At 41.0% G+C, this 27,141-nt stretch overlaps 1 protein-coding gene and 1 pseudogene across 11 annotated transcripts in view; one reads left to right on the top strand and one right to left on the bottom strand.

Annotated features, from left to right (window-relative positions):
- CAMSAP1 (calmodulin regulated spectrin associated protein 1) overlaps positions 1-27,141 on the bottom strand; it is a 44,596-nt gene that overhangs the window by 2,838 nt on the left and 14,617 nt on the right. For 3 of the 10 annotated variants that reach the window (XM_083721586.1, XM_083721588.1, XM_083721587.1), the window contains exons 3-18: positions 19,174-19,436; positions 18,833-18,994; positions 17,041-17,121; positions 15,997-16,029; positions 12,651-12,792; positions 11,567-11,706; positions 11,395-11,491; positions 10,014-10,191; positions 8,495-8,586; positions 7,311-7,395; positions 4,433-6,791; positions 2,370-2,506; positions 2,050-2,258; positions 1,862-1,964; positions 779-894; positions 163-281 (exon numbers count right to left, since the gene is read on the bottom strand). In XM_083721586.1, the coding sequence (XP_083577712.1) occupies positions 163-281; positions 779-894; positions 1,862-1,964; positions 2,050-2,258; positions 2,370-2,506; positions 4,433-6,791; positions 7,311-7,395; positions 8,495-8,586; positions 10,014-10,191; positions 11,395-11,491; positions 11,567-11,706; positions 12,651-12,792; positions 15,997-16,029; positions 17,041-17,121; positions 18,833-18,994; positions 19,174-19,436 (4,316 nt within the window). The remainder of the gene's footprint in view (positions 1-162; positions 282-778; positions 895-1,861; positions 1,965-2,049; positions 2,259-2,369; positions 2,507-4,432; positions 6,792-7,310; positions 7,396-8,494; positions 8,587-10,013; positions 10,192-11,394; positions 11,492-11,566; positions 11,707-12,650; positions 12,793-15,996; positions 16,030-17,040; positions 17,122-18,832; positions 18,995-19,173; positions 19,437-27,141) is intronic. The other 7 variants (XM_083721593.1, XM_083721585.1, XM_083721589.1 and 4 more) reach the window with 3 other exon arrangements.
- Positions 21,823-23,352, top strand: LOC310836479 (microspherule protein 1 pseudogene; annotated as a pseudogene). The gene has a single exon. The product of its transcript is annotated as a microspherule protein 1 pseudogene (transcript).

Genomic DNA, 27,141 nt, shown 5'->3' with positions numbered 1-27,141 from the left:
CTAACAGTCATGTTAAAAGAGTTGCATTAATACTTAAAATTATATTTAATATATTATTAGTGTTTGTACTGTTATGCTTGGAAAACACCAAACAATGGGCATAGAAATCAAGGTATACAGCAACTGACCAATTCCAAAACTCTTGTTCTCAGAGATACTTGCCTCCAGTATAGAATTCTTGTGAGGCTCATTCACTTTTCCAGCAAGACAGCAGTGGGAAATAGCATTGTGGATAATTGATTTGTTTGACTTGCCACAGGGCTCTTTAAACATCTTTGGACCTAATAAAACATAATTTTTAAACAAGTGGCTTGATAACTCAGCTAAAATGAAAGTCTCATGTGTCTTTATCAGTGTTGCGAACTATCTTGAGCAACTATGAAAAGGCAGATTTAAAAAAAAAAACTTAAATAAGTAAGAAATTTCTTCCTTATTTCACTAGCAATATTTAAAAAGGCAAATTTGCAAGTTTGCAAAGCTTCTACATCCCATGATAAAAGTCCAATAAAACAGGATTGTATCCAGCGTTAGCCCTACTCAGAGTAGACCCATTAAAATTGATGGACATCAATAAGGTTCATTAATTAGAATGAGTCTACTCTGAGAAGAACTAGATGAATCAGTGGTCTGACTGTTTCAAAGCAGCTTCCTGCTGTATGTTCAGAGGCATGAGACCACAGAATGAAGACTGCACTGTACTGCTCCACATACTGGCAACCAGACTTATATAATCCTGATCATTAATTACACAGGTACAGATAAAATGTATTAGGTTTACCAGTATATTCTGCTACTGATGCAACTGAAGAGGCTGCTGAGGTGCTTTCCCAGTCTCTCTCCATGTTTCGACTTGGGTTCCTGCTCAATATGGGCAAGGTTTCCATTGATTTCACTCTGTCAGAAGAATCAGAAGAACATGAGCAGTGTGTTCATAGCTACCAGATTATTTGGGGGGAAAGCAAGTGTGTCCAATTTTCCATCTCCCCACATTTTGTGCTCTCTCTCTCTCTCTCTCTCTCTCTCTCTCTCTCAGAAAAGAGATGTGCTTCAGAGGGTTAGCCATGCTAAGTTGCTTAAGTTGCTTTATTTAAAAAAAATAGTATCTGCAACTAACAAATTATTTTAGAATATTTCTTACGGGCTAGAGCCTGCTTTGTCAGAAGCATGAAATGGTCTCTTAAATTGGTGGGTGGGTGGGTGGGTGGGTGTGTAGAAAGACAAACACACACACACACACACACACACACACACACACACACATAATGGAGCACCCACACATCCACAAAAAAGCAATGGAGTGCTTATGTGTGTGTCACAATTTTATGGGGAGAGTCCATGAATAAATAAGCCCATCAAGAGTTAGCTGTAACAAACTCTCCATTAGTGGACAATGATCATAATTGCAAAATTAGCAGCTAACACCTGAAATGAGACAATTATTTCCAATGGATTGAGAGCCTATAGGTGGACCCATATCGCCATCAGTCTCCAGCAGCATGGCAATTGTTAAGGATAATGGGAGTTGTAATCCAACCACATTTGGAGCTCAAACCTTTCCCATCCCAGTTCTACCCCTAACTGCTTGTTAATCTTGTTTACAGTACCCATGACACTGACAATTTATTTATATTACCCCAATGACTATTTCTCATTCACTAATAGTGAGTACTTTAAAAGTAGTGCACCATTACAATTTCTCGACAGTCACTACTACACTATTGCTACCTAAAAATTGCAATTATCTCTATTTTGCAGAGAGTTCATGCCCACTATTGAATGCTGGATGTGGCATCTGGGCAATGTTCCCCACCCCAAAGTATGTTTCAACATCAGAATCCTAAATCTTTATGCTTTCTCTTACCGTTTGGAAGGTGCGCCACCAGAATTAACACTTTCAGGTTCGGTTGTTGTTGCAGATGCCAAAGACAGGCTAGACCCAGACTGAGCACTACTTAGATTATCAGCTGGCAAAAGAAAAAGGGTGTTACACAATGAAAAAAGTTACTTTATTATACTGTTATAGGAACCAAAATGAGTGCTGCTGCTTACGGATAGAAGAACACTTTCTTTCCAAGTTGCTATAGGATTCTTCCTGGTGAACAGATATTGGCCTAGGCTGCTTGGGCTTGGGCTTGGGCTTCCCACGGCCTTGTTCTTCCAAGTTTTGCTGGTGCTTTCTTCTCAGGTGTTCTTGTTTGATGAGCTCTCTCCGGGCTTTCTCTTCTTCCTTCCGTATGCGGTCTTCTTCAGCTTTACGACTAAAAAGGCAAAGGGCAGCCTTCAAATCCCATCATTACCAATTTCTCAAGTGAGAACATAAAAGCATGAAGTACTCATCTATATACTGTGTGGCAAGACATTGAATTTACCGGGCTTCATCTCTCTTTTGTTCAGCCTCTGCCTCAAACTGGAGTTTTCGAAGGCGTGTCTCTTCAGCTTTGCGCTGCTGCTTTAAGAGGAAAGCGGCACGTTTCTTTGCAAGCTCATCTTCTGCTTTCTGCCCATCCTGTCAAATTAAAATTCAAGTGAGAAGTTGTGTTTTTGCAGCGTGGGGTGTATAAATAGCAAACGCTGTATGAGGCTATGAAGAAAATCTCATGACTTCCATCTGAGCACAGAAACATTATTTTTTTTGGCTGCTTTAACGATGGAGCTGCCATTTTCCATATTTGCAACAAATATCAGCCCTCTTGCTAAGCTCACAAACTCTGCAGTGTATGACCCCAGGACAGTTAATTGAAGGTAGTGATTTCAGCAACATCTCCAAAGCTAAGCCAGTCTGGAATCTGTTCAGTGCTTGGGTAAGAAAGCAGCTTGGAGTCCTCCATTTGGAGTCCCATTAAGGAACAAGATACATATAAACATACACATATCATCATCATCATCAAAGTTATTATCTGCCCTTCAACAGCAAGTTCCTGAGCAGGTTATAACAACTGATAATTTAAAACAGCTAAAACATATTACAATCACGGGAATAGATGGGCCCTGAAAACACAAAATAAAATAATCCCACTGAATATCATTGACACTGTGAAGCAAGCATCCAGGCACTCTCTATTGTCTTTTCATTGCATTGCGTTTTTGTTAAATGCTTTTGACTGATTTGTTACAAAAATAAGAAAAGTGCCAACGAAAAGCAAGAAAACAAAGAATAAAAAATGTAAACTATAAAGAGTCACAGACTGAAAGGACCAAAAAAAAAAAAAAAGGAACAAAGATGCAGTGCCAAAGGGATAATAAAGTATTAACTCACACAAAGATATATAAAAATAAAAGTATTCACCTGTGAGTTTTATCATTATTGAGAAATTCTTTAAAAATGACATCTGACAGTTAAGTCCAGTTGCAAATGACTCTGGGGTTGCGGAGTTCATCTCGCTTTATTGGCCGAGGGCACTGACATTTGTCCGCAGACAGTTTTTCTGGGTCATGTGGCCAGCATGACTAAGCCGCTTCTGGCGAACTATAGCAGCGCACGGAAATGCCATTTATCTTCCCGCCAGAGCGGTACCTATTTATCTACTTGCACTTTGACGTGCTTTTGAACTGCTAGGTTGGCAAGAGCTGGGACTGAACAATGGGAGCTCACCCTGTAATAGAAGTTCTATGTAATCTTAAACGAGACAGGTGCTTGCATATACTGCACTGAGTGATCTTTTCGTTATCAAACATATGTAATGAAAGAACACTAAGGGAATTACAAACCATCATAAGAGAGCATGTAGCATACAGGTACTCCACAAGTATGCAGAAAATGCCACCACAGGGAGAATGAGGTTGCAAAACTGTTGCCAGTCAGTTGGAGCTGATACAGTGAAAGGGAAAAATTACGCAACTGCCTAATGCCATGGCCGGCACAGCTCATCAGGACTTGGGGTGGGTGATGAATCCTCTGCTGCATTCCCCTGACCCCATGTAGGATTGTCCAGCAATACCTGTCACTATAAACCACCCTGAGATCTTCAGATAAAGAATGGTATATAAATGACGATAATGATAATAATACATGTTGCCAGGTAGTGCCTGTTAGCAAAAAGCAACATACAATGGTCTTTCCTCTCATGCACGTAAGTATCCCGTTGACAACAGAGGGTACAGCTGACCACCCTTGTTGCAACTTATTTCTGAGCTGCCAAATTGACTGTTGCACCTTTGCTTCAACCACATTTGCCAGAATATCTACACACACACAGAGAGAGATATTAAGGGATGCCAACACACTAAGCATTCAATTATTATGCTATTAAAATTTTAAAAAAATCTAACTATGCACGATGCTCCCACCCACCCACATCACCAAACCCAGCACATGTAATATAGAGGTGTACAAAATGAACTATTCAGCGCACCCCAGTTAAAAGCAAGTGTTAAGGAGAGATTACTGCTGTACCAAATAATCAGGGATTCAACAACACTATCTTGTTCTTACCTTAAAGAAAAAACTAACTCCTGACTTCTGATCAATTTCACCAGTCAGGTATGTGGAGTTGTCTTGGCTTTCAGCTTCTCCTCCTTCATCTGGAGCTTTTAAATCAGACAGGTCTACTTCAATAAGGCTACCTTTGCTTCTCGTGGACTCTTCTGTTGGGATGTTCTCTTTCCCTGAGCTATCACAAGAAGCACAGCTAATGTCTTCTATGTTACTATTCACATCTTTGAGAGCCTCAGAGAGGATATTTGTGTCTTTGGAAGTGGACAGGGTAAATCCTGCTCGCTGTTTCTCTCTAGTGCTGTCCAGGTCAAAATTATTTTCGACAGTAGCTTCAGTCGGGGTCTTGGATGAATTGTTTGATGGAAACTGCCTTAAGTGTGGCGAGGTGTCAGTGCTAGGAGTCAGGGTTTTGATGCGCATCATGGCTTGCTGAAGCTCCTTACCCTCTTTCAGTTCAGATGGTCTCCCCGAGTGAGGACTCCGACCTTGACTGAGACATGGTGGCTTAGGGAGACTACTCATGTCAGTAGGAGACAGAGGTTCGACAAAATGAACTGGTGCTTTTATCTTTTGGTCCTGAGAGACGCCTCTCAGTGACGATACTGTTGGCTGTTTCATGAGAAGCTCTTGTTGCCGAGAAATCTTCATGATATCTTGCCGGAGGGCACTGATCATTTCATTTAGTTTCTCAATGGGGAGATCACATTCAGCAGATTCGATGTTCTCTTCTAGAAGTGCAGCAGAAATCATTTTGCTTTTCTCTATCTCATGTATAGTGGGTTCTTTTGGATTGTTTTCCTCAACAAAAGCAACAGTTTCTTGGGCCTTTACTTTGGGCACTTCAAGAGCATCAAGAGTCTCTTCATCCCCTTCCTCTTTCATGAAGATGGACTCAGATTCAGAGCTCAAAGTAGCATCCACGCCTTCCCCATTGTGTCTTGAATACTCCTTTGTGAAGTGCTCTGGCTTAAGTGGCTGAGCAACTTCAGCCCCTTTCCCTTTCTTCACCACACCCAAGAATGCTGCCTTGCCCAGTTTTAACCGCTGCCTGGCCGACAACACCTCCTTCTTCTTCTTCTGAGCCTCTATAACTCTCCGCTTCTCCTCCAGCTGCATATGAAGCTGCACCAGTTCAGAAGCCAGCAGGTTAACATTATCTTTGTTTTGCCTGTTGGGGCTTTGCTCCCTCTTCTGCTTCCATGTAGTTAACAGGGCAGGACAACACTCTGATCCATCTGGTGTGGTCTTCTGTGAGCTGCTTGTGCTGGATTTTGTTTCATAGTTGTTCAATCTCTGAAACTTCCGTTCAGCAAAGTTAGTCATTCTGGCACTCCCACTGGTCACGGATGAGCTGCTTATCTGAGAAACAGTACTTAGGCATGGACTTGAACGTCCACTGGCATCATCTTTATCTTCATGTTCCTTAACCTTCATGTCTTCTTGCAGCTTTGCTGATTCCTCTTCTCCTATATACTTGGCAATTATTGGATGATCGTCTGACACTAAATCTTGTTCGACTTCCTCCATATCCAGAATGTCTGAATCAGAATCTTGCCTGATCATTGTCCATGAGGTGTCTGCAATGCGAGAATTTGGACTTTTCATGTAGCCAACATTTGTACTGCAAGCCAAATCCTCGTGTGCTTTGGTGGAGGACTGTTCTAGAGATAAAGTATCTAAGCTACTAATTGCCTGGGGATGGAAGGGCTCTCCTCGGACTTCTGAGTGCACTGACGGATCTGCCATGCTGGAACCAGCAACTGCTGATAATTCTGAACTAGAAGTTGCAACCAAAGTTCTGCTGAGGATGTGATCTGCATGATTATTATTGGCTTTCTTACGGACTAAAGCCATGGGCCCCTCACTCACTCTCTTTGATACAAAGCCTCTCTTCTTTCCTTCCCCACATTCATCCTCCTTATTGATTGATTGTTTTTCCTTTGCTGGTCGCAGAATAGCAGGCATTAGAGGCTCAAGGAAAAAGCTATCTGTCTTGCTTTTGGAGGCTTCACTTTGTGATTTCTGAGCCCATGCGGTTGCAACTTGACTAGGTGATCTAGCTGGCACACTCTGAAGTTCCAGGTTGCCATGGTTCAGTGTAGCATCTGGGCAGATTACTGCGATCAATTCTTCATCCTCATCCTCATCCTCTATTTCTACATTGTTCAGCAAACTTTTCCCATCGCTTTTCACTGGTGCAGACTGAGGCTGCTGTTTTGGAGTGATGTTGACAATGTTTGATGCTAGGCTGTCCTTGCTGATTGACCGAGCCAAGCTAATGCTATCACCAGAACTGGGGTCTGCATCACTGCTTGCAGCATAATGAAGTGCGAATGGTGTTGGCTGAGAAACAGGTCTAGAAGTAACAAAATGCCCATTAGAACTGATAAGGGTGCTTTAGCAGAAATTGCCCATTTAGCTATGGAATTCACATGAATTTGGGTAATTCATTGAATTTTGGCCTTCATAAGAAGCAGAAATTCAAGGAAAAGAATCAGAGCTGACTAATTCTAAAGACATTCATTATCATAATATGCTAATATCCAAAGAACTTCTTTACACATTGGTATTCAAATAGATAGAATCCAACCATTATTTGAGGCAGGACATTATTATTTCCATTTTACAGACTGGAAAGAAGATGCTATGCACTTCCCCATCACAGAAACCAAGGCACAAAACTCTTTCATGACCAGGTTCAACACCTAACCACTGGATCAACAGTAGATTGCTGCATTTTTATCAGGCCATAATACTACGCTATCTGCATGAACACTACTATCAACATTTTTACCAATAAAGTCATACCACATGTCAATAGCATGCAAAGATATTAAGGTGCCTTTCCCATACAATATCATCCAGTATATATTACCTTTGCTTCTTCTCTGGCCATGCAAGGATTGACTCCCGTGGCTGCCCATCTACTTTTGTCAATGAATTAGAACGATGCCGTTGATCTACAAATATATATATAGATATATATAAAGGATGTTGGACAACTTTTCAAACACTCTTGATTTTAATTATTTTACACTTTTACATTATTATTACAGAATGTCCTCTTAACAAGATTTCACCATTAGAGGGCAGTGTAAAACTGCTGTCATATATAGCATAGCTCAAAATTGTTGCACTATTATGACAAGTACACATGTTTTTAAGCCTAGATATCGTGAGTTGCTGATTGGCATTGAAAACTCATTAATCTAAGTGGAACTCAATTCCAAATAACCATGCTTAGGACTGAAGCCTCAGTAGTAGTTGGTAGGGGGAATTCTTGATATAAAATGGCCAAGTACAGCTGCAGCCAGAGTTTCTCTACCTTATACATATGCATAGTATGAGTAGAACTGTGAAGGTCAGAAGATTGTTCCACATCAGCCCAAGCAACACCACAAAAGGCATTCACTATCAAAGTTATTTTCTCTGCAAATGGTGCTCAGATTAACCAAAACTGCTCATCCTTCCCCTACCAAAATACTCACAGCAACATCCAACAATCTAGAGCAACAGCTTCAAAAGTTTGTTGTAACCACAAGGTACCCTGTCTGGCTTGGGAGAAGGAATAGAGTTCTCAATGATTGAATCACACGGGTGGGAGGGGAAGGAAAGGAAACGCAAGTCAGGGCCCACTACTATCCCCACCTCTTTCCTTTCTCACAAGTGAGATTAAACTAGCCACACTATTGCCTGACCCAGGTGCAGTTCCAGAGACTCAGAGACCTGGTGGGGCAAACTCAGTTGCAGTGTGTTCTTAATCCTAACCCTGAACTTTCAGTAATAGGACCTTTCTATTGTCAACTTCAGAGGGACCAAATACCCAAAACTGTGTTCTGCGCTGTGGCTATTACTTTTGCATCAAGTTGTTCACAAGCAGGGGTATCAACTTGAATAAATTATTGGGGGGTCCAGGTAAGCCCCACCTTGCATAACTGATCACATGATGTGGTGCAAGTACACCATTTGAAAAGAAATGCCCATCACCTATGGGGGGGCCAAAGCCCCCTCAGCCCCTAGGAGTTGGCTCCTATGTTCACAAGAGAAATAGGTGCCTACCTGAACTGTCCTCCCCCTGCAGGGACTTCTGTTGTTTTTGTCTCAAAGGCAGCAATGGATGGGATGGGCTGAAGGCAGGGTTTCCTTTTCCGCTATTGTTAAAACACATACACACACACACACACACACAATTAATGAGAGGTTTTTTTGCAAGAGAAAAAACAAAACAATAGGAAGAACACACATTACTACACAACACCCATCATCCCCCCCGCCCAGAAATGCCAAAACAAAGTAAAAAAATTAAGCCAGTCAACAAGAGTGACTCACAACACAAAATTGTACCAGCTATCTGAAATTAAGAGGCTATGCTTAAGCCAATGAACTACATTCTTAAAAGGAAACCATATTTAAAAGGGGAAAAAAAACAGAAGGAAAAGAAGGAAGGAAGGAGTAAAGAGAAGGGTGAATAATGAGACTTAAGTCTCGAGCCCTTTACAGAACTTAATTACATCCCGACTAGGAAGATTCAAGTTACTGAAACTTTAAAGCTGTCTTACTGTACATAATGTGTTACTGAATAACTAATAGTTAATGTAGGAGACATTTGAAATTTACATTAAGAAGCTTTCCGTTTACATGGATGGTTAAAAGGACCCCATGAAAGCTAGAAAGAAGCCTATAAATGACAAACAGACTCAGTCGCAGAAAATGGTATCTTTTTCATACTGGATGTGCAATTAGCTTACAGATTTTTGCAAAAGGTTCCCACCACAACCAGTGCCTGAGCAGAGAATTGTACTTCCTTATTTCTTACATTTCTTGCTCTTGAATACATTCCTTTATTATTATTTTTACCAAATGTGTATCTCTTAAGACTCTGCCTAAAACTCAACTAGAGTTGCTTCTTCAGACACGTATGCTCTTAAGAACCATATTAAAGATGCTGCACTGGGAGGCTGCAACAGTTGCCCCTCTTTAATCTTATACAGAGCTTTGGAGGGGAAGGAGAGAAGGGGGCTGAAGCACCAATGCACAGGAGAGGGAAAGAGATTGACTCTGACCACCATAGCTTCTCACAGCAGGGGACTAAAAGAGCCAGGAGACTCTCAGCCACAGAAGAGACTTGGGTTTATAAGCAGCACAATCAAGATTCGGCCATCCAACCAGAACTGAGTTACATTTTCCATCACAAGCAATGTATCGTGTATCAGTGGCTTTCAAGCACTTTCTCACCAAGTTTATTCATGCAAGTGGGAGGAACCTAATGCAGAACAAAGAAAATGTTGCTGCCTTCAGTATCCCAAAAGTCTACAGACCAAACTGAAAGACAACCGAGGCCTCATAGTATGTTTTCATTTCCAAAATATAAGGATCCTTCAGTAAGCCTGTGTACCTCGCCCAAACCAAATAATATAACCTGTGGAGCAAAGTCCACACAGCTGCCTAATTTGAATTGTTGGAAGAAGGAGGGAATTAGTTTGCTGGACACAATTAAAGGTAACACTAGTAATAGGCTGCAGCTCTCAAACTGGTAAGGAAAGCAAGACTGAATGTAGAGATAGAAAGACAGACTTACAGATACTCAAATTCTTCAGGATGCAGGGAATACCTGTTGCAAGACTCCAAAGGGAGCTGAACTGGGAGTTGTACATCAGGTGAACTGGAAGCAGCTGGATTCACCATGAAACTGCGTTTCGTTGCGTTGGAAATAGGAACAGGCAGGCGGCTACTCTTCTGCTGCAACATTGTTTTTGCTGCACATTCATTTACAGTGTTAGTGTTGCCTTAGAAATGAGCTACCACCAATCAAGAGCCCTAACGGGCACTCTCAAAGTAAGATTCTATGAAATTTCTTGCCATTGCAAATCATCAGTATCATAATCCAATAAACTCAGATAAGCATATATAAAATTCACAGTAAACAGATATGTTTTGAACAGCAGAATGCCTATTAATAAGGATTCTGAAACTTTTTAACAAATTTACCTGCACTTATATATATATATATATAAAGTCAACTGTTTTAACATTCCCAAAGCATAGTGGCAGTCCAGAAGTGGAGGCAGACAGTGATTGCAAAAGGATAGGAGATGAGCGATGGGTATAACAAATGAAGGATGGGAAAGGACCGTAAAAATAGACTGCTTCCATGAGACAAGGATAAGGAGCCAATTTTGGGGGCTATTGAAGACTACAGAATAGAACGATTAAGGAGTGCAGGAAGTGACATAAATCCAGCCCATGGAGCACAATGCCAGTCAACAAAATAAAATGTTCTTGTGCAATTTCCATCCATTTCCGCAGGACCTGCATAGGGCTGTCTCTTAATGAATGGTGCCCCATGTCAATTTATGGGCAGGACAATGCCACTTCGATTTCCTGCATCAGACCTCAATATATTTTAATCAAGTGCCAAGAGTTTCCAGACACCCACTGCCACCAAGTACTGGACCAAGTGTAGGAACACTTAACAAGCTGGACTCTCTGCATACTAGGTAGGGTAAGCTCGTATTTTGCCTAGACTTTAAAAAAGAACTAAGCTCTAGTCTGGAAGGATAAAAAAGACACTCATCTAGCAACTCTCTGTGCATCCACTAGAAGACCTAAGCTTCTGAATAATCAAGCCTGGAGACGCAAAGGAATACCACACAGGCTAACAAAAAAGTGCTTTGATATAAAACGTTCTAGCCACATCAGGGAAATTGTCTTCTGTAATCTGCATAGAACTCTAACCCGATGGTTGCTATTAATTTGATTCTGATTTGATTCTAGAATGTATTTTAATTAATTGACTGTGCGATTTTATGTACACTGTGCTATTTTTACCTGTTGTTAGCCGCTCTGAGCCCGGCTTTGGCCGGGGAGGGCAGGATACAAATAAAATTTTGTTGTTGTTGTTGTTGTTACTACTACTATTACTACTATTATTATTGCTACAGAAGTTCAAAATATCTCACCATCTTTTACTTCTTGGAGGTCCCTGGGCTGCACGAAGTCTGGCTTAACATTCTCAAACCACCAGAATAATTCAGCAATGAAGACCATCATGTTGGGCTAGAAAAAGGATTTTAACATTAATAAGCTATCTACGTGTCTTTTAAAATTTGGGTGAATCCCTCCATGCCTTACCTTTAGGACCAAAGGCGCATACAGCATGTCCTCCAGTGTGAGGTAAAAACATTTGCTAAGATATTCATTTGAGAATTCCCGAAGCAGCTGGATGTTATAGATACTGTCAGCAATCGATGTTACCTCTTTTAGGCAGATCTCTAACCAATGATAAAAGCATCAAGGATCAGTGTCACAAGGAAGCCCAATGGATTAACCCTCAGCTCATGCAATTATCATGTAGGAAAAAACAGTCAACACTTTTCCCAACAGTGCTTTGCTTCAGCCTATAAGTCAAACTACAGGAGTGGTATTCAAAGACAGCACAGGAACTGTGCAGCTCCAAGTCCCAACAGCACACTAGGGGCAGCCTTTGCCAACCTGGTGCCCTTCTGATGTTCTGTACTAAAACTTCCATAAGCCCTAGCCAGCATGAAGGACACTGGGTTAGCAAAGGCTGCACTAGGGATACTGAGGCCAGTTTGTATCAGCATGGAGATATTCTCAGCCAGGAAAGATAAAATGAGTATCATGGGCATGAGAGAGGGGAAAGTGATAAGTTAGAACATGTATAAGGGTGGTAGTTTCTGGATACAACATGCCCATACTTAGATGTAAGAAATGTGATTCACCATACATTATACATATTCAACCTGGGCTCTTCCTAATGAATGCCACTTCTCTAATCGCTTTGCATCTATCTCTTGGGTTGATATAGATCAGTATTGCATGGAGAACAAGCCTAGAATACACATCACAACTCCCCAAAGGTGGTAACTTGGAAGCAACAACCTTGTTTGAGAAGCAGCAGCAGCATTGCCATCCTTGTTTACATGCCATCATAGATACACATAATTAGCAAAAAGGACAGTTGACCAGGGGTTTGAGCCAACCAAAGTGAAGGATTTTTGTCTAGGTAGTTTCAGATATATTTTTCAAAATGTGCTCCCACTGCAAACAGTAGGACTAAAAGTTATTGGATCATTTAAATTAGATTATAATGAATACCGCAATTAGATTTGTATAAAGCTATTTTGGTAAATCCGTAACATTCTACTCAGACATTATTTAAAACTAGGTCACTTAGAATTTCTTATCCACGTACCATCTAGCTTCATATGTTCAGGACAGTAATAATGTATCACAGCCAATAAAGCAGCCCCATCACTGCAGTCCTTCATCAAATCTTCAAGCAATGGGAAAAATGGTAACTGCCTATTTGAAAGGTGATCTCGGCGATAACGTACCTAATAGAGGAAGGCAGAATTTGTCACTGTAGCAAAGCTACTTGTCTTGTCATAATTACAGTATGAAGCAGTGATGTTACGATTGCCATTCCTCAGCTTGATACTTCTCATAATTCATCACTGATCTTGTGATCTGATATTCTATTGCAATGGTTGGCTGACCATAATAAATAGTCTACAAAACTACAAACTCAATTCCTTGAGGCATTTTTAGTTGGTTAAACTGTACCTAATTTGAAATAGTGATACCAACCCACCAATGCTAGAGAAACAGTGAAGCAAAGATTAAGTCTGGTAGACCCAAAGTTTTGTAAGCTGAATTAGAAATAAATCCAACAGGCAACCTGAAAAACAATTGGTACTTGTATTACAAGGCTCTTCTTGTCAGACTCCATTCCACTACCGGCATGCACTAATTTTATGTAACGAGTTGTTGGCATAAACAGATATCATCTGTTCTTTGGTTCTTCTGTGCTCCAAATCAATAATTGCTTTAGCACACAATAGTCTTTGACAGTGTATCAAGAGTACTCTGCTAGCGAGTAAAATTACTTGCAAGTTTAATAAGCAAAGCAGCACCTCAGTAAGTTACCACTTCAGTAGCAGGGATTTCAATATATTAACTAAAGCCCAAGGCTACTGCATAATATAGCATAAAACAGATGCAACTGAAGTTGTTACCAGTCTAACAGAAAGCATTTTCACTTATTGTGCTATAATCCTAATATTCAATAGATTGCATGGAGACTGTATTAAGCTAATAAATCACACAATAATAGTATTTGACTAAATACCTTTCTATTCTATACCACTACAGTATAGTAAAAATATTTCATTATTTTTATCTAAACTATATTACACAATACACAATATTGCTAGCTAGCTACTTAAGGCCATATCTATGTATGAAACGTGTATATATTTGAGGAAAGCATAGGCTGAGAAATTATTTCTGCAAACAAGTATTACTTGGTTACAAGTTCCAAAGACAGGGAAAAAGCAATGCAACAAAATTAGTTTTGAATTATTCAGTTCAGTTTAATTTAAAGTTTTCCCAGCAGGATAATCAAAGCTTTGTCAAATATCAATATTAGTATTATACAAAAAAGATGCAAAATAAAGGTATATCATACAAAATGAGCAAGGGCCATATAAGATGTGTTGAATTAAAAGAGATTTATAAATACAAGATGCAAGTTGCTTTTCCCCCAGCCTGAAGCTCTCCATAAATATGTAATGCAATGTGAATCATACTGTACCACACGAGCATATTCCACTGGTTCCAGCATGCAGTGCGATAGGGCATGCATCAGATCAGGCTTACGCAAAAAATAGCAAGATACAAGATGGTAATCAGAATCATATAATAAATTCAAGCTAGTTGACACCCATTAAGTAGTGAATATGATTGTTCAAATCAAGCAGATTACTTTACATAGTAAGGTGATCTGGTTAGTTTAAAGCATACTTCCCACCTTCATCTCCCCACTGCCTAAGCAATACCAGAAGGATGACTTCAAAGCAAACTAAGTGTTACTAAATTGAAAGCCTTGGTTTTGAGTGATATCTAGCATTGCCTTCATTCTGGAAGCTAAATCCTACACAATTTTAGAAACTATTACAAGCTAGGGACATTTGCTCTCACTTAAAGACTTTCTGCGGTATCCAATAAATGCTTAGGATGGTATCTGCTGTCCATGCACCAGGAGCTCTGGCACAATGATGACAGCAAGGAATGTTATGCTAGTATCGCAAGAGCATGCCAGTGCAACTTGAATACGATCAAGGGCATTAGGCTACCAGCTTTGAACTGGTTAGCATAAAATCAATAATATCCATATGGTTTCAGAACTGCAGCAATAGTTATTCATTTATTTCAGAAAAATTTTATATAGCTTAAAACAAAAAACCCTCAATGTGGTTCACAAAAAGAATTTACAGAATGTAAGACCCATTTAACAGCTCCCCCCCCCCCGAATTACTATTTCAATGATCACTGTCAGAAAAGGGCAAAGCAATACTTGATATAGCTTAATATTCCATCACCAACACTGCCCACAACCAGACTCTCCTGAGCATTTAAAGCCAACTGCAGGCGCAAATCCAGAGCCTTCCCTTAGCTGATTAATTACATAATCAGAACAACAAATGAATCAAGTTACATGCCTCTAGAACCAAAATAAGAATCCATCATATCCATAGGAATGCAGAACAGAAAATACAGTGGTACCTCGCAAGATGAATGCCTCGCAAGACGAAAAACGCGCAAGACAAAAGGCTTTTTCGTTTTTTGAGTTGCTTCGCAAGACGATTTTCCCTATGGGCTTGCTTCACAAGACGAAACATCTTGCGAGTTTGTTTCCATTTTCTTAAAACTGTTAATACCAGGGTGCATCCGTGCTTCGCAAGACGAAAAATCCGCAAGACGAAGAAACTCGCAGAACGAATTAATTTTGTCTTGCGAGGCACCACTGTACTGAAGATTTTGTTTTGTTTTGTTAAAGTACTAAGCATCTATACCTTTGAGACAGAATATTAATAGTAATGGAATCAAGTGGCCATGATGTGCATGAGCACAAGAAATAAAATTTGCATTGTATAGGAAACATTTTAACAGCACCCTGCCTAAAGCTCAAATGTGGAAGTCAATCCTCACAACCAGTGCTTTTTTCTGGGGGAGGGACACAGGGGTACACATACCCCTAAACATTTTGTGAATCTAAGTTTGACCTCATTGAGCAGCAGTATTTCAATATGAGTAGGAAAATGAGAGTACTCCTAAACATTTTTTTAAGAAAAAAAGCACTGCTCACAACCCATTTTCTAAGACATACAAGCACCAAATTACTTTAAACTGACCAGCTTCACCTTAGCACTGCATAAAAGGAGTTTTCTGAACAGGAGAACAGTAACACACAATCAGTAGATTGTTCCTAATGTTTGACTGATTTCCTTGCTTCTCCAAATTAAGATTTTGAATCCCCAAAATTCTTAAATGCTGTATAGTGATGAGTATGCTGTACATACAGTATGTTGGCTCATGTAATGGAATCTACATTTTTTTAATATAAAAAAATCCTTAAGCAGAGAGTATATTGTAAGTTGTGAAAGCAGCATTTTAAATGGAAGCGAACACCAATAAAAGAATTACTAAAAGCCATGGTTTTGCAGATGACAACTGTCACATATAATTAATTCACTTACAGGTACTAATTTCCAATACCATTTGGAAGGAGACTGCTCAGGAAGCAGGGAAGGGAATGTGGGAACAGGAGAGGAACATCAGCAGAGCAAGTTACAAGCAATACTTAAATGCACCCAATCCACAGACACTTTCATATCATGGTAGGTTCTTGAAATAGTAGTAGGCAAATACTTGAGCCAACAGTATCCTCAGAAGGAAATGCTAGCATCGAATTAAGAAGTCTCATAGGCAGTTATTTAAATGCTTCCTTCTGCAGTAAAGGATACTGAAAGAGTTTTTTGCTCCGCACCAGTTAACATCATTACAGCAGTATTTAGTGCTACTTAGCTCAGTGCAGTTTGGCCAAAACATTCACAACAAATCAGACCAACTTTGAAGTTATTTATATTTGAGGAAAAACTTCCACTCCCCAGTAATGAAAGTGTAGCATTTATTAACAATTTTTAGTGCATTGAAATAATTAAAGGGAGAAAAGAGGGGAAGAGTTGCACATGTAACACTGATAATTCTTTTGACTATTTAGCACATGCTTTATTAGTACTTGAAAGGGTTCCTGAATTTCTTCAAATCAATGTGTACAGCAAATAAGATCCTGAATAACTTCACAATAAATGCTGAAAGTAATATGTTACATTATAAATATTATGAAAATACAGCATTGACATTTTAAGAGATGAGTAAAATGCAGGATACAGACAACTATTCTAATCCAAAATACCAGAGCAGCCTCCAAATGCACAGGCTTCCTCATTGACTTTGAAATCAAGGAACATCTGGGCACACATGGGAAAAGCACAAGCATTTGGAAGCTCAATACACAAATTGACCTGCAGTTATCACAAAGAATGCAGGGAAAGGAAACCAGAAGCATTACACACAGTACAGAATTCTATGTAAATGAAGTGCAAGACAGCTTACAACCGCTTACTTGGTAAGCCTTCCTACAATGGCTTACTTGGCAGCTGAAAAGTAATACAATCTACTTCCAAGTAATATACATGTGAATAAACTAAAATCCATGATTCATCTAAAGTGTCTTTTACCTTTTGGTGACCTGGGCTTTCCAGTAAATGCTGTTTTAGTTTGACCTCTTTTTCTGTTATCTCTCTCATTTTCAGGTTCACCTAAAAATAGGGGGAAAGATAATGACAATTACAATACCTTTCCCAAAAAATATTTGTACTGCTTCAGTTCAACTGCCATTTGCCTTATCAGTCTTCTATGCTTCTGAACTCAAACCAGAGGGGGAACAGAGGCCACCCATAAAAGTATTTCACATGCTGATGATCAAAATGGTACTGCACTCAGTTTTTCCTTGCATTATCTTAAGGCTCTAGGTGCTAACAAACAGTAGAAAACATTTCTGCTTTCTAGTACATATTACAGACACCCAAGTTAAAGCAGGTATCAGGAATTCCAGCTTCAGGGATTTGTCCAGTCAGTTCTCTCCCACACTGTGCTTGTTTCATTTTTCAATGTCTTCCTATTTTTTTCTAGACTCTCCCCTCTCCCAACCAGCTATTCTCCAAAGACATGGCACTGCAAATGGCTCACAGCCAACAGTCTAAGAATTTAAGAACCCTGCACTAGCTTAGATCAAAGGTCCATCTATTCCAGCATTCTGTTCTCACAGGGGCCAAGGAGATGCCTACTGGCGGCTGCAAGGACCTGAGCACAACAGCAATTCCCAGCAACTGGCATGCTGAAGCCTACTGCCTGACACTGGAGGTAGTACATGGCTATCATGAAGGATAAGGTTAATATCCTTTTAAAGTTCTCAACCTCAATGCACACATCCTCCACATCTTGATTTCTACACTATCAGTGCAAAATGGGCACAATCCAGCTAAATTGAGGCATCTTTAGTGTGAAAAAGTCCTCTACACAAAAGCTGTGTTTAGACTTAAATAAAGACCCCAACTGATTTACTTCACATGTATGACTTCCAACCTATTTTAAAAATTAAGGCTGATCTCTGGTTTCATATATAATCATTTTCAAAAATAACAGTTTTAAAATTAATTTTGAGAAGTGGATTTTCACACTGGGTTGGCACAATAAAGCAGAGTAGCTGTGTGAGCTAACCTGTGTCTGAACAATGAGTAACTTTTATTGGATCCTCATAAATAAAGCCTCCCACATTGGATAATTTTATTAAAGTTCCCCAAAATCATGTTTGGTAGCAAGCAGATCCTTTTCACTATATTAAACAATAAAGATTGAGTGGATATGAGTGGGTAGAGGTGATTTCCCCCCTCTCATAATACTAGAACATGGGAAAGTCAAGAACAACAGAAGGAAATACTTCACTCGGTACGTATCTAAACTGCTGAATTTCTGCCACAAGATGTGATGACAGACACCAGTTTAGAAAGCTTTCAACCAAGAGAAGACTTTTCCTCCATGAATTTGTCTATCATGGACTACTAGTCATGGTGGCTGTGCGCTACCACCAAGATATCCTGTAACTCAGTTGTAAGGGAACAACAGTGGGAGAAGACTATTGTCTTTGTGCCGTCCTTGTAGGTTTCTTGGAGACCTCTGGTTGGCCATTGTGGGAAACAGGAAGCTGGACTAACTAGGGATTCCTTTGGTCTTATCCAGTACGGCTGCTCTTATGTCATTATGGTCAAATGAAGAAAAAAGCACTGTTTTATTAATTTAGACTCTTTAATATAAAATATGTTTATGCTGATTACTCATTGTTTGATGCGGGAGATAACTTTTATTAATAGTGCAATGACTACTGAATACCATTTCCCTACAGGAAATGTATGCAATAGAGTTGAAATCTACTCACATCTAAAGATGCTGTTTTACACCATTGTTTTTTACCTTATTAATCCAGAATATCATTGCATCCTCCAGATCATACGGCAATTCCTTTGAGGCACTAAATGTAGAAAAACATTTGACACTTGCAACCACTTTCTCAATGCTGATCATTTCCACAGTGTAGGCCATCATGAGGGCATCAATCATTGCCATGTGAGGACTCTAAGGAACAAATAAGAACATGTTTCATTCAAATATATTTGAAGAAAACAGGGGATATATATTTTTGTAAGTTGGCTAATTAAAACAGGCTAGAACTGAGGAAGCTAAGGTGAAAAACTCTGAAGGACAGAATGGGTACTAAGGGAAAGAAAAGTTAAGCTTTCTTTTCTTAAACTAACCATTTTGATTGGCGCACAGCTGAGATCCAATTCAGACACAGGTGTATCATCGCTCTCCATGACGTAAATCCCTTTCCGAGACAGAGCCTGGATGACCGACTGGTGTCCCTGCAGAGCAGCCACCTGATCCCCTTTCAGAATGAGACTGCAGACACGGCAGTAGAGCTCGCTGGACAGCAACAGCTTGATGACAGGTGGTTTAATATGTTCTTCCTCATACTGATCTATATAAAATGGGTCCTTCAGTTCATCTGGGATGTTATCTGAAAGAAAAGAAGAATGAGGTCTAACAAGGGGGTTCATTATAAGGAATACAAAAAGCTCATTGAGAACAGAGGCAAAACACACACACAGTCAGAAGCAAACTACTTTCTGGCATTTAAGAATATTAGAGAACATAGATGAGCAACTTACTTTAGTAGCTGCAAAAAAATATTTCTTTCCCAACACGTCCCTTTCTGTGACCTTGGGTGAACCGGCTCTACTACCCTCAGTCATCCAATACCTCAATGTGACCACCTCCCGCATTTCCTTTAACTTCCTCCACAAAAAGCCCAGAAAGCCCTTTTTGTAACCAAGCAAAAGTACATGAAATTGAAGTAATCACATATTATTGCCTCCATTTCTCCCCTTCCTCTGCTTTCCTTGTGTTGATTTCAGATTGTAAATCCACTGAGGCAATGCCTTGTTGCAACTGTTCTTTGTAAAGCACTATGTGTGCAGCCAGCACTATATACCATATTTTTCGCCCTATAGGACACACCTTTTTCCCCTCCAAAAATGAAGGGGAAATGTGTGTGCGTCCTATGGGGCGAATGCAGGCTTTCGCTGAAGCCTGGAGAGCGAGAGGCGTCGGTGCGCACCGACCCCTCTCGCTCTCCAGGCTTCAGGAAGCTATCTGCAAGCCTTGGGAGCCCAGCGGGAGTGCCTGCCGGGCTCGCAAGGCTTGTGAGTAGCAGCCTGCAGCCAGAAGCACGGGGCGCGCTGCAGAGCACGCCCCGTGCTTCGGGCAGATGTCCACAAGTCTTGCGCGCCCAGCGGGAGGTCCCACCGGGCTCGCAAGGCTTGCGGGCAGCAGCCTGTTCTGGGGGCTGGGGTCGGGGGAAGCTCAGGCTTCCCCCGCCCCAGCCCCGTTTCTGGTGATGGGGTAATTTTTTATTTATTTATTCCCCCCCCCAAAATAAAACTACGTGCGTCCTATGGGCCAGAGCGCCCCATAGGACGAAAAATACGGTAAATAATAATCTATAATGGTTAGCAGAACATACATCAGATTATTTCTGGTCATCTTGAACCTCTCATAACCACAGAACATCCCATCAAAGAAAGAGTAGGTGCATTTGCTAAGGTACCTTGTGAGACCACAATGGTTGCCTGAAAGAGGTTGGAAAAAGAGAAAGGGCAACCCAAACAGACTTATGATAGGACTAATAATCTGTGCTAAACTTTTAGGTTGCTTTCGGCCATCTAAACACGCACACAACATGGCAGCAGTGCTGGGCAGCACTTCGTGTGCCTGGACCATTTGTGTATCTAAAAGCAACCTAACCTGTAACTGTAGCCAATAGTATATCGATATTATTCTTTTTTTAACAGTTTAAATGCTTTACATTTAACAATGTAAAGATTGACAAATTCAAATAATAAACTTTATTGCACTATGATAACTTGATATCTAAAATGTACATTTAAAACACTAACATCTTTTAAATTAGCATACTGCTAATGACACCAGAGATAATCACTGAAAGTTTGCAGAAGTTTATCAATAGCTTCGACACGCACAGAACCTTTTTAATTTGATGTAACAGAGAGTGCTTCCAGACAGGGGCTTAATTTGCAACTAAGTTACTGAGACACTGCAAACAAACATTGGCAGCAAGGGTTTTTCCACTTACTGGATTTCCCCTGGAAAGGGTAAATCTGGATTAATGAAGGTGTGGGGAGTGTGTGTACAGTACTGGTATTTTGATGGGGAAGTTAGAAGAAACCTGCATGCATGAGGAGCACCAATCCAAATAATAAATAAGCACCAGGAAGCTCTCTAAACACACTTAACTGGAAGCAGGTCCCATTGAACTCAGCAAAACTCATTTCTAAGTAAAGGCTTGATGTGAACTAGCAGACTGCAACCACTTTACAATGTCTTCAAAATGTTTTATTTCTATCATACACTAATCTTCAAGCCACCAAGAGCAACACACCATTTGCGTTTTTTGCATGTCTATTAGACTATCACTATGTTATATATTTCTGCCTCACTAGATCAGAATAGAATCTGATCATTCGAGGCCTCAGGAAGAGTTTTTATATACTACGCTCTTGCAAAATATCAAGGCAGTGTACATAAAAAACATGTAAAAGCAACAGAAAACAGTTAAAGCAACTAGCACAGCATTCTAAGGATTTGTGCTATACAATTCCACTTAGCTACACTGCTCAGCAACCTTGTAGCCATGTTCTGCACTAACTGCAGCTCTTATTCTAGCACTCCCCTGCTCTCTGCTGGTAAAGGTAATCAGCACGACCAAGGCTTTGTTGATGCCATAACCAGGCCCAGACTGAAATTGTTTCAGATAATCTATTTCATCCATGAACATCTGCAATTAACCAGCCACCACCATCTCAATTACCTTGTGCCTCAAAAGAGATATTCACAACTGGGCAGTACTTCTCAAAACACCTCAGGTTCACATCTCCAAGATGGAGGTCAGAGAGAGAAAGGAGAATCCAGCACGTCTTTCCTATAACACTTGGGAATGACATGCTGGATTCCAGACTGATGGTGTCAAGCACAATGAGTCACTCTGAAGACAAGTCTCTGGAAGGGCAAAAAATGAGCTCCTCACAGGTGTTGGGTGCCATGATGATGAAGTGTGATGATGAACTTGTAGAGAGCAGTCTTGAAAAATCATCCAGCCAGGCCAAGAACTCCAGTGGGGTGGAGCCAGGGCACTACTCTGCCAATGAGCCTTCTTCCAGTGACAAGAAGAAGGTGTCCAAATCTGGACAAGTCACTCCAAGCCCAGCTCCAAACCCCAGCAGCACCAAGCAGATGATGAAGAAGTGCAAGCAGCCTTTGAAGGTCACCAAGGATTTGGGCCGCTGGAAACCCACTGATGTTTTGCTGTTGATCAGCATTGTGTTTCAGACCATGACTTGACCTCTTTGCACTTGGGGGTTCAACTGCTGTTTTAATCTGCAGGAGATCCAGAAGAGGTGGCATGCTCTGCTCTATAACCCTGTGATTTCAAAACTGTCTTGATAGGCCATGCAGCAGTTGCATCCAGAAGCCATAGTCTATGCAGAGTAAAGTGCTCTTCAGGAAAGCAGTGGAGCCAACCCACCATGGATACCCAGGGGTTTTCTACCCCTCCTGCACTGCCAAGGTCCTACCGACACACTGGCAACTCATGAAGCAGTACTACCTCTTGGGAACAGTGCAGCTATTGCCCAAAGGGGATCAGGTGCTCAACTTTCTGATGCCAAATACATGATAGATGACAGCAAACTAAATGATATCTGAGATGAGGTGTTGGAGCACGAGCTGACCAAGGCAGACTGGAGACAGAAGCATGAACTCCAGCAGCTGGAGCAAGAGCTGCATAAGTGGCAGGTGCTGGTGGACAGTATAACAGGAATGACTTCCCCTGATTTTGATAACCAGACATTGGCTGTGTTGCATGAAAGGGTGGTGCATTATCTTAGGCACTCCTGGGGAATCACACTTGGCAGAGCCACCAAAGACAATCAGATCGATGTGGATCTAGCACTGCAGGGGCCAGCCTGGAAAATATCCCACAAGCAAGGCATCATCAAGCTGAAAAACAATGGTGACCTTTTCCTGGCAAATGAAGACCAGCGACCCATTTACGTGGATGGGCACCCTGTGTTTTGTGGCAGCAAATGGAAACTCAGAATTAACTTGATGGTGGATATTGCTAGCTTGCGGCTTGTCTTCCTCATCAGCCAAGACCTGATTGTGCTTACTAAGGCAGAGGATGCCCAAACTGCCCATCTCTGAGGCCTGGATCAAACCAAAGGCACCAGTGGGCCTGTTTGGCTTTTCACACCCCACTCCTTTTGCCAGCAGAGACCACCAAGCTTTCTGATGACGACGATGCAGCTTCAAAGATCCTGCCCTTTCCTAGGCTAGGACTGAAACTTCTTGGGGGCCTTTTCTTTTGCAGAGGAGGAGGAGCTCTGCTTCATCAATCAGCAGATCTCTGTATGACAAAAAGAGCCAAGCCTTAAACTAACACCTTGCTTTGGAACAGAGTGACAAAAACTTTTATGGAGGATTAAGCTCTAGGGAGTGTGTGTCAAATGAGCTAATAAAATAGTTGCTAATCTTTTTTTTTAACCCGCCTCAGGGTCCAGGTAAGGCCTCTTAAGGAGGGAGCACAGCACTACCTCTTTCAAAATGGTAGGCATTGCTCCCTCCCACAATGAGCATCCAGTCAATCCCTCTTAATTAGCTCTTACAAACCATGATAAACAAAGAGCCAAATGACATGTGGTAGGCCTAACCCACTACCAAGTGTCCTGTCCACATTATCAGGCTGTAAAAGCTCAATCTTCAGAACAAGACAGAGATTTCAGGAGAAGTGCTCATCTTTCTCTTGCCAAGGATACCTTTAGTCCAATTATGCTTTCACCCACTGAGAACAGCACTTTACTGCATAAAGTAGTTTATCATTCCACTAGTCCAGAAAATGATAAAGCCTATCTGACTGATCTGAGCCTTGATCAGAATTCAGCAGCTTTCTGTTATTACTTCTAGAGCTACTATTTGCAGTTTCAGAGCACACATTCCAGAACATGCTTCATGTCTTTCAATAGCCATTGACATTCCAAGAATCCCAGCACTGATGACCTTCTGAAGGTACATGCATGCACACCCAATGACCCCTTGAGGGTCACAAGCCCAGCTGAATATCCTAGGGTTTTCCCCAGGATACCATATTTTACATATACAGACATAATTTATATTATCATTACCCTGAAGGGAAATGACACACCATTACCAAACAAACAGATTATGCCCTAGAGAGCTGTAGTGGAACAGGAAATAATTACTATATGCTTCCATAAAGTCCAAAATGCAGGCAAAGACTACAAGTGCTTCTAGATGGAGGTTTACTCTGAAAATCATGGAGGGAATGACTACCGCTGATTGAAATGTCAGAGTCAGATCTAACAAGATTGATACCAGTTATGGAAACCACAGGAGGGGGGAGTGTTCTTGTGCTCAAATCCTGCTTGCTGGTTTCCCTCAGGCATCTGTTCAGTCACTGTGAGAGAAGGATCCTGAACTAAATGGGCTATTGGCCTGATCCAGCAAGATCTTCTTATGCTGCTGGCATAATCCACAAGCTGTATTGCTGAAAATTTCTGACCAAAATTTCTTTATGAGAGACTCACCACCTCCAAGTCTACCAATGCAGGGCTCATTCAAGAATAGGAAGCTGCTGCTTGAGGACCTTTTATACATTATTTCATCCTTCTCAGATTATTTTTATTAGTGTTCAGTTGCTATAAGCTTCCCAGGAATAAGTACAATGCAAAAGCACCAGTGAGTTACATTTGTTTTCAGAAACTGCTATGTACATAAAACTATTAGCTTCTTAGTATCACCCAATTCTCATGAAAGTACTACAACAACTATGCAGGACAATATCCATACTATTCCAAAATCCCAAGGAAGTTGCAGTTTTGAGTTTTAGGAATTCGAGTTACAGTACTAAAACTTTATTTCAAGTTACATATTTTTTGTTACTCCTACCAACAGATTTCAAAATAGTTTTCAGCATTAACAAAGATTTGTAAAGTTTTCAAATCTATTCAGTTGTTTTATAAACAAGGAAAATAAAATGATAGTGTATAGCTTGATAGAGATGGGAAGTACCTAATCAATATTACAAGTTTTCCTGTGTCTGTGCAAAATCAGCAACTACTACCTAGTATTATCTGACCACTCAGCTCAATAGCTATTATTTTAAAATATTGTCGGATTGGTAATAATGCTTTGTATGTTTTAAACTGCGATAAAATATAATGCTATGTTTCATTTTGAGTTGCCTAGAATGCTTGCTATCAGGTAGAATGATGGCACATAAATGTTTTAAATAAGCACTAACAGTGTAGTTGTAACTTTATCTACTCAGAAGTAATTCAACGGGGCTTTCTCCTAGATAAGTGGAGTTAGGATTGCATCTTAAAAAAACAGTTCTCCATGCAAGAGATGTAACAATCCAAATGTACTAATAGGTTAGTTTAGGTTTCACACAAAATTGAAGAGAAGCCATGTGGTAATGAATGAAGCACAACTCTACACAGGGCTTGGGGGGGGCAGCGAGTGGCTGGAAATAGAAAGTCACTTGAGCTTTATGAAGCCCTGATATAGCAGATTAATTTATCTAGTCCATATTGTCCATATTATGCATTATTCACATGGTCAGGATACTACCTCATTTTACCACATTAGTAAAGGAAATGAGCCTCAGTGTTACTTGATTTTATTTTATTTTAAGCTTGAAAATAGTTTCCATTTTTACAGTTTTGCTTCTCAAACTATGAGCAGCATCTCATGTAAAAATACAAATACAAAACAAGACTGCAGACGAAACACATATCAATAGGCATGTCTCAAGCTGAGTATCTTGATGTTACATTCAAATAACAGAACAAAGTCCAAAAATGCTGATCACATTATGACTGAATGATGCATCAGAATAATACATTCTTCCCTTTTCCCAACACTGTGGCAGCTGGCTGACTGGACCCGGCCTCTGGGACAGGAGCCGCAGGGTGGCAGTGAGAGTAGCCTTCCCCACCCAGCCATGTAGAGGTGGCTCACCTTCCTTAGGCCAGCTTGGAAGACAGCTGGTCGGCAGCATTGGAGAAGGGGAAGAAGAAGAGTGAGGGTGGAAGCTTCACCTGACAGAGAGAGAATAGGAGAAGGTGGCAACAGCAGTATCACTCCTGCTGCTGCCTTGTGCAACGAGAGGGTCACAGGGTTATTTGGAGTCAGGCCTACACTGAACTGCAGAAGCTGTGGGAGCTGTTTAGGAAGTTGGAGCAGCAGAAAAAGCAGCTCCGCATTTGCAGTGTCGGTGGGGCTCCAGGCAGCAACCCCAATCTATAGCAGTAGAGGGTCAGGCACCTGCACACCATCGGCTGCGCCTCTTGCCATGGCTGTTGGCACCTCCACTGTCACCTTTGCTGCTGCTCTCCGCTGCCACCAGGAGCAGCCCACTAATTCTGGGGCTCGAGAGTCACTGCCTTTGCCCCAACAAAATTGGGCCCAGGTGGCCTCCACTGAATGAGAAAAAAAGGAAGAGGAAGTTGTTGGCACTGCAAATGTTTCAGCAGCAAGGGAGCTGTGAAGAGTGCCAGCTTTCTGAAGGAAGGGGAGCCACTGAAGCCCAATGAGCTGGAACGGCAGCACCAAAAGGCATGCATCTTCTAGTGCCCTAATACCCCACCAACCAGGTGAATCGCAGGACAGGGCAGCAGTGAAAGAGGCATGTCTTTTGGTGCCATGGCAGCCAGGTTGTTAGGCGCCAAACAATGGCACCTGGACATCTCCACTGCCTCACAAAAGGCTGGTTGCCAGTCACAAAATGTGATTGGCGCCTGGCTAATTACGAATGCTGGTTCCCTTGAATTAGAAACAAGCAGCATGAAAATATTTTTCCCAAAAACAAGCCTAAGGGCAAGTGCAAACAAGTTTTTTGCATCCAAATAATGGCATCTTATTCTAATTGCCCAATTACACAGAAAGTCAATGTTCCAGGTGAGCATAGACATCTATGTTTGCTCCTTAGTAGTTCCTCATATCATGCACATTGGAGATAATGTAATACTGTACATTGGTTCGGATAATAAGCTGAAAGCTACCAGTCTCAAGTTCCAATCTTACCTCTTAGGCAAATCTTAGGCAAATCTCAGCTATAAGTAGATGAA

This window comes from Podarcis gaigeae (assembly GCF_964106915.1).
Source record: "Podarcis gaigeae genome assembly, chromosome: Z".
Classification (NCBI taxonomy): Eukaryota; Metazoa; Chordata; class Lepidosauria; order Squamata; family Lacertidae; genus Podarcis; species Podarcis gaigeae.
This window is presented reverse-complemented; position numbering and strand designations above follow the sequence as displayed.